Raw genomic sequence first — 8,312 nt, 5'->3', positions numbered from 1 at the left:
GTCCCAACCAAAAATGCCCTCAAACCCGGCGGTCCAAAGCTCGTCTCCTCCGTCGGACCGGTGGGCCCGCATGGCGCAACTCCAGCGGGCCGTGTAGTGCATTGCCGGCTATTTAAGTCGACTGGCGGCACCAAAACCCTGCCATTCATCCACATTTTCTTCCTCCTGTCCGCCGTCGCCACCACTTTCCACTCCACCCGTCCGGCTAGTAGCCATGCCCCCACGCTATCAGGTGAGGAGCGAGCCATTTCTGACGCCAGAGCGCCGGCTCGAGCTCCTTGAGCAGATCCAGGCTAGGCGTGAAGCCCGGATCGTCGCGAGGCTACCTCCGGATGGAGTGGGTCCGGAAGGGGAGTTGGAGGAGGACGACGACGAGGAGGAGGAGGAGAAGGACTTTAAGGAGGAGGTGGATGAGCTAGAGGAGAATGATGTGGGGGACGCTGGCGACAGAGATCTGCAGGCGGAGCAGCATGCCATCCTCGATTCCCTCTGGTCGGAGTCGGCTGCGGAGGCAAAATGCCGTTGCCGGGGGGAGATGGAGGCGCAAGAGGCCACGGAGGAGGCGGAGATGTTCGCATATATGGATGTGGTCGAGCAGGAGGAGGATGAGCTGGAGCCCTCCTACCCGCCCTCCAGCTGGCGCCCGGCACCGTCGTTGTTGACATCTCCGACGATGAAGAGTAGTTAGGGTGTACGTAAATGTAGAATATATGATTTCTTTTGTATGTTTTGTATGAATCTAAGAGATGAAATATAAAGGAGATGGATGCAAAATGATTAATTTGAGACGTGCATCTACGGGTGTTTGATGGGCCCGATTTGCAAAGTCCGCAGGTAGATACTCTTTATATCGTCGGCCCTGGCATCTGGGTCATTCCACTACACCACTTGCACTGGTTTGTCGCATATTATTGTACTGTAGCAGTCCTCGAATCACATAATACAGTACATGGGTGGAGTAAGGGATAAGGAGGACGATCGGCTGGCTGGCTTTGCGGCAACCTCATCACTCGTATCACTCGTACTGCTTTATTATTACCAAATCAAGCAGCAGAGAGTATGCGCGAAGTGACGCGACAGAAAAAACGTGGCGATAAGTTCCATCGATGACGACATGTGCACGGTTAAGCAAGGTGAGTACGTACTTAACAAATGAATGAATCCATATCAGAGTGCATGCATATTTTGGAGACTCTGAGAAAGATATAAATACAGTGCGTGCATGGGCAATTTACGCCTGAAACCGTAAAAACAGAGTTCGTCAAAGCAAAATACACATAAAGGAAAATGACGACTAGGCAGTAAATATGTACTACTCCGTCTCTCATAATATGAGACGGTGACGGAGGGAGTACATATTGCAATCGAGAAAGGGCTGGGATTGTATCCTTCCAATCCCGGATATTTTCAATTGCAATTCTTCTAGCAGTTCATCCATGTTTGTCGCGCATATGCTTCCCCCCCTCACCACCATCTTCAGCATCTGGACGCACTTTGTACGTCAAGATTGCTACACAAGTTGAAGATCACTGCAGTAGGATCGTCGGGAAATCTCAGCCTAAACCGCAGCGCATTACTAATCGCCTAGCACACATATGTTCCCCACGAAGCACAATCTTACGCTGGGACGATGGAAAAGAGGTATCGTCCCAAGATGGCATTACCTGTGTGATATGAGCGGCAGCACAGCAGCCAGCAAGGCGACGCTAGCTAAAGGCGCAGCTCGAGGTCCAACGCCTCGCCGGCGCCGCTTGCGATGGAGGCCCTTGGCCGGCCCACCACGCCGTCGCCTCCAGCATACGGGTCCAGGGGCAGCGCCTGCTCCGCGAACCGCGGAGCCCTGCCGCCCAACCCCCTCCTCTCTGGCCAGCGGGCATCGACGGTTGGCGCCGCCGCCACGCCAGCGCCGCCGTGTGAGACGATGGAGGTGCCAAAATAGCGCGACGACCCGGTGGACGCCGCCGCGATGGCGGTGCCTCCGAATGGGCTGTCGTTGCTGTAGGGGTCGGAGAGGAGGCCGTCGAGGCGGCCCTTGCGGTGCGCGTTCTGGTGGCCGCCGAGCGCCTGCGACTTGAGGAACGTCTTGTCGCAGAAGAGGCACTGGAACAGCCGCACCGGCTTGCCGTCCACGCACGCCATCGGAACCGGTTTTTCGTCCCGCTCCCGGTCTTGGCTGCTGCCCGCCGGCGCCAACGCCAGCGACAGCTCCGGCACAGCCGCCGCCGCCTGCACGTGGAACCACAGATCCTTCCCCATCGAATCGAAGTATATGTATTTCAATTTAGCTCAGGCAGGTGCTACAGTAGTCGCTCGTCGTACTGCACAACACAAGAAAATATTGGCTACCGAGCGGATGATAGCTAGGAATGGTAACGGCGACGCTTCTCTAATGGAAAAAGGAGTATGCTATGGACTGAGCTGACCTGAGAATGAGATCCGATTTGATGGGTATAAATAATGCTCTGAATCTGAATCCTCGTTCCATTGCAAATTTGACAATTTTAACCTTAAGACGAAATCAAATCACAGAATGAACTACCCGTGAAACTATTTCACGCGGTTGATCTTTTTTGTGGCGCCCGACACGCAGACGCCACCCCTACAGTGCAGCGCCTAGCTCTGGGGCGTTGCATCTCTGTCCACCATGGCAGCCCCTGGGCCCGCACCTAGCAATGCAGCGCCTAGCACTCGGGCGCTGCACTGTCTGTTACTAGTTGGCTGGCCCCCTCCCCTCACCCCACACATCCCTACCCCTATAGCATCCGACCCGAGGTTTGCCCCCCTCTTCCCCTCTCCCCTCCTCTTAAATGCTCTTCCAAATCTTGCAAATTTGAAGATTTTGTCTGTGGATTTCGAACTCAAACCCTCCCTCAAGGTAATCTTCTCCGATTCCCTTGTTTTGATCCAAATAATGTTAACAAATTGCTCATTTGTTGCTAGTTTGGGGAAACCCTAGTTTTGTATGGATCTAGAGATTTGCATGGAGATGTGAGATGTTCGTTTGCCAATTTCCTATGATTAGGCTTGTTAGTATGTTAGGGTTATTCTTATGGGTGTTCTTATGTTGGTGCTAAGGTTAGGGTTGTTGTTTCATATGTATTTTAGGGTTTGTATACCGTGTTAATCCTTGGATTATAACTCATGGAAGCAATGTTACGTTGTGTTGTTTGAATGCTTATAGGGATGGGAAGAACATGTGTGTTTGTTCATCATGGGGACAAAGACGCCTTCTTGAAAGGCAATATTGAACCAGACCCGAATGAGTTTGACATGGTGTTTGATAGTAGTCCTAGCTATGTGGAGCTCTTGCAACAAGTGAGGAAAGAGTTGAATTGGATGGACCCTAGTGATATCTTTGAGTTGGAGGGAAGGCATAATGTTGGTTTTGGAATGCACATCCGTTGGAATACAATGCGTGTCAACTCGGAGCAACGTTGGGTTGCATACAAGGAGACGTTGGCCGAATCACTAGACAAGGCTCTTGAGTTATTTGCAACGAAAAAGGTTGATTCAAGTTTGCATTTGGACTTGAACCGGAACCCCTCCCCTTTGGTTGCTAGTAGCCCCCCACCCTTGAAGTGAGATGAAATTGTTGAACCTCTTTTGACCCAAGAAGTGAGGCCAACATTGAGCACATTTCCATACAACCAAAATGAAGCTTTGCAAGAGGAGAATGATGAGTATGCGGACGATGACAATGAAGTTGATCTCCATGACAACAATGTGGGTGATCTCAACAAATATCATTTGCAAGAGACAATGGACCATTCCATCCCTTATTCCTGTGGCTATGCATTGGATTCGGATGACGAAGGTCCCGATGAACAAGTTGATGAGGAGGGGTTCACGGTGAAGGAGGCCGAAGCTTTTGAGAAGGTATTCGGTCGTGATCATCGGACTACATTGTTCGAGGATGTTAGTATCACGGATGAAGCCGTGGTAGATGGTGGCCAAGGTATATCTCTTGGAGTTAGGCCAAGATCCCACCGTGATTTGGATGACGGCAAGAACGGGATTGCTAAAGGGTCTAAGTTCAATACCTTCTTGGAATTGAAGATGTGGCTCAACAACTACTCGGTTACGCATTATCGTCCACATAAGGTGGTGAACTCGGACGTCAATGTGCGCTACACGGTTGCATGTGCATGTGAAGATGAATATGTCCGTGGATTGTGCGTGCAAGACCATGGAAAGGAGGTCCCACTTGGCACGTAGTGAGTTGTGCGCCAACTCACATGTGCCGAGGCAAAAGGGTGGATGACAAGATTGTGTCCCAAGACCACAGATAACTCACGTCCGAGTTCATCGCTTACAGGCTCTCCAACTCAATATCCACACTTTCAACAATGAGCGTCCAACATGTCATTGACCTTGTGAAAGCCATTTTTCATTACAAGGTGAAGTGCGGCAAGGCATGGAAGGCGAAGCAAGCCGCATTTAAGATGTTGTATGGTACTTGGGAGGAAGCATACAACCAAATCCCTAGGTTGTTGTTAGCCATGGCCACCACAAACCCAGGCATGGTTCATGTGGTCGAGCCTCATGGGGAAAAAACAACGTTTCATGAAGGAAGGGAAGTCCGAGTATTTGGCCGTGCTTTTTGGGTGTTCAAGCAATGCGTGAGGGCTTTCAAACACTGTAGGCCAGTCATCGCCATTGATGGCACATTCTTGACTGGACAATACAAGGGCACCTTGTTGGTTGCAATAGCAAGTGATGCCAATAACCAGGTGTTGCCATTGGCATTTGCTTTGGTTGAGGCGGGGAACAATGACAACTGGGAGTGGTTTTTGCGTCTTTTGAGGACGAAGCTGTTACCCGCTCAGAGGGAAATATGTGTCATATCAGATCAGCATCAAGGAATTCTTAACGCGGTGGAGATTGACATTCCCTGGCATGCTCCATTACACCATCGATGGTGCATGAGGCACTTTTGTTCCAACTTCTATAGGGCATGTGACCTTAAGGAGTTGGCCGATGATCTTCAAGATTGTTGTCTCGCTGAGGGAGTCCTGGATTAGGGGGTCTCCAGACAGCCGGACTATATCCTTTGGCCGGACTGGTGGACTATGAAGATACAAGATTGAAGACTTCGTCCCGTGTCCGGATGGGACTCTACTTGGCGTGGAAGGCAAGCTAGGCAATACGGATATGCATATCTCCTCCTTTGTAACCGACCTTGTGTAACCCTAGCCCCCTCCCGTGTCAATATAAACTGGAGGGTTTTAGTCCGTAGGACAACATACAATCATACCATAGGCTAGCTTCTAGGGTTTAGCCTCTCTGATCTCGTGGTAGATCAACACTTGTAATACTCATATCATTAAGGACAATCAAGTAGGATGTAAGGTATTACCTCTATCAAGAGGGCCCGAACCTGGGTAAACATCGTGTCCCATGCCTCCTGTTACCATCCGCCTTAGACGCACAGTTCGGGACCCCCTACCCGGTATCCGCCGGTTTTGACACTGACATTGGTGCTTTCATTGAGAGTTCCACTGTGTCGTCACCATAAGGCTTGATGGCTCCTTCGATCATCGCCAGCGATGCGGTCCAGGGTGAGGCTTTCCTCCCCGGACAGATCTTCATATTCAGCGGCTTTGCACTGCGGGCCAATTTTCTTGGCCATCTGGAGCAGACTGAGAGCTACGCCCCTGGCCATCAGGTCCGATTTGGAAACTTAAACTACACGGCCAATATCCGTGGAGACTTGAACTTCGACGGATTCGAGCCTATGCCGGACGCGCCGCACAGTCACGACGAGCATGAAGTAACTCTACCGTCGGACAGTGTTCAGGAGATCACATCCGCAGCTACTCCGGCTTTTAATCTGGAGCAAGTCGCGCCATCCGAGAGCGGAGGGATGGATCCCGCCATGGAGGCCGCACTCTCAGCGGCGATAGAGCCGGATACTGACTTCACCCCTTACGAGAGCCGTGTCGCCGAACCACTGGATTCATCTTCGGCCACGGACTCCGAGCCACTCGTATCCGTGCCCGTCGAGTCTGACTGGGTGCCGATCATGGAGTTCACCTCCGCGGATATCTTTCAGCACTCACCTTTTAGAGATGTGCTAAATTCATTAAGGTCTCTCTCCCTGTCAGGAGAACCTTGGCCGAACTATGTCCGGCTAGAATGGGATGCGGACGATGAAGAAATTCGCTGCCCACCCACCACCCACTTAGTAGCCACTGTCGACGACTTAACTGACATGCTCGACTTCGGCTCCGAGGACTTCGACGGTATGGACGACGAAGCCGGAGACGAATAGGGTCCACCGCCCTCGGGGCACTGGACCGCCACCTCATCATATGATATATATATGGTGGACACCCCCAAAGAAGCCAATGGCGAGGAGAAAGCGGAGGATGACCCCTCCAAGAAGCAACCCAAGCACCGACGTCAGCGGCGCCGCTCTAAGTCCCGTCACAGTAAGAGCAGCGATACCGGCACAAGAGATAATAACACTCCGGATAGCGTCGAAGACAACAACAATCCCCTCCAGCACGACGAAGAGCTGGAAGACGAACAAGCTAGCCCCTAGAGCAGGTAGCAAATGGAGAACCAGAGGAGGACAATTACATGCCTCTCTCCGAAGACGAGGCGAGCCTCGGCGACGACGAATTTATCGTGCCTGAGGACCCGTCGAGCAAGAGCGCTTCAAGCGCCGGCTTATAGCCACGACAAATAGCCTAAAGAAGAAACAACAACAACTTCAAGTTGATCAAGACTTGCTAGCAGACAGATGGACCGAAGTCCTTGCGGCCAAGGAGCATGAACTCGAGCGCCCGTCCAAGAGTTACCCAAAATGCAGGTTGCTATCTCACCTCGAGGAGGAAGCATTCAAACCTCATTCACCAGTGTACAATGCGGCTGACCGGCCACTACGCGGCCGAGCCAGAGAGGCGTTTCAGCCCAAAGTTCAGCCCGCACCACGTCGCCACTCAGTCAAAGATACTAAGGCCCGGGGCAACACAGAGGACCTGCGAGACATCTTGGACAACAAGGCAAAAATTGCAAGGTCAATATATGGGACACGAACACGTGCGCCCACACGGGACGATGATCGTTGCGTCGGATACACCAAGAGCAAATCCGGCCGGGCCGAATACAGTAGGCAAGACTCATACGAACTATGTCGGGATATAGCCCGACACAGAGGCGCCGCACACCCCCTATGCTTCACTGATGAAGTTATGAATCATGAATTCCCGGAGGGTTTCAAACCCGTAAATATCGAATCATACGACGGCACAATAGATCCCGCTGTATGGATTGAGGATTTCCTCCTTCACATCCACATGGCTCGCGGTGACGATCTATATGCCATCAAGTACCTCCCACTAAAACTCAAAGGACCAGCTCGGCATTGGCTGAATAGCTTGCCAGCAGATTCCGTCGGCAGTTGGGAGGATTTGGAAGATGCATTTCTTGACAACTTTCAGGGCACTTATGTGCGGCCACCGGATGCTGATGACTTGAGCCACATAACCCAGCAGCCAGGGGAATCGGCCAGACAATTCTGGACACGGTTCCTGACTAAGAAAAATCAAATTGTAGACTGTCCGGATGCAGAAGCCCTAGCGGAATTCAAACATAACATCCGCGACGAGTGGCTCGCCCGCCACCTCGACCAGGAGAAGCCGAAATCTATGGCAGCCCTCACAACACTCATGACCCGCTTTTGCGTCGGCGAGGACAGCTGGCTGGCTTGCAGCAACAACACATCAACAAATCCGGATACCTCGGATACCAAAGACGTTAACGGTAGGCAGCGTCATAATAGACCAAAGTGCCGCAATAACGGTGATAACACCGAAGATAAGGCAGTCAATGCCGGATTCAAAGGCTCTAGATCCGGTCAGCGGAAAAAGCCATTCGAAAGAAATACTCCGGCTCCGTCCAGTCTGGATCGCATACAGGATCGCTCGTGTCAAATCCACGGCACCCCTGACAAGCCAGCCAATCACACCAACAGAGAATGATGGGTGTTCAAGCAGGCCAGCAAGTTAAATGCGGAAAACAAGGACAAGGGGTTGCATAGCGATGACGAGGAGGAGCCCCGGCCGCCGAACCCAGGAGGACAGAAGGGGTTTCCCCCACAAGTGAAGACAGTGAACATGATATACGCAACCCACATTCCCAAGAGGGAGCGGAAGCGTGCACTAAGGGACGTCTATGCGATGGAGCCCGTCGCCCCGAAGTCCAACCCATGGTCTTCTTGTCCGATCACCTTCGATCGCAGGGGCCACCCACTAGCATCCGTCATGGCAGATCCGCCGCATTGGTACTAGACCCCATCATTGACGGAT

General features: G+C 52.0%; 1 protein-coding gene across 1 annotated transcript; it reads right to left on the bottom strand.

Annotated features, from left to right (window-relative positions):
* Window positions 1–1,134: 1,134 nt before the first annotated feature.
* On the bottom strand, window positions 1,135–2,401 carry LOC119298423. The gene is made up of 2 exons (XM_037575831.1): window positions 1,665–2,401; window positions 1,135–1,529 (listed from the first exon to the last, which is right to left on the bottom strand). The coding sequence occupies exon 1, from the start codon at window positions 2,254–2,256 to the stop codon at window positions 1,711–1,713; it is 546 nt and encodes a 181-aa protein (XP_037431728.1). The 5' UTR covers window positions 2,257–2,401; the 3' UTR covers window positions 1,135–1,529; window positions 1,665–1,710.
* Between the last annotated feature and the right edge of the window lie 5,911 nt (window positions 2,402–8,312).

Source organism: Triticum dicoccoides, chromosome 5A, assembly GCF_002162155.2.
Source record: "Triticum dicoccoides isolate Atlit2015 ecotype Zavitan chromosome 5A, WEW_v2.0, whole genome shotgun sequence".
Taxonomy (NCBI): domain Eukaryota; kingdom Viridiplantae; phylum Streptophyta; class Magnoliopsida; order Poales; family Poaceae; genus Triticum; species Triticum dicoccoides.
The sequence above is the reverse complement of the archived record's forward strand: the minus strand, read 5'-3'. Positions and strand labels throughout refer to the sequence as shown.

What these genes read in the sequence shown, in the direction of transcription:
- LOC119298423 (XM_037575831.1), bottom strand. Translation starts at nt 2,256, where the DNA reads ATGGGGAAGGATCTGTGGTTCCACGTGCAGGCGGCGGCGGCTGTGCCG.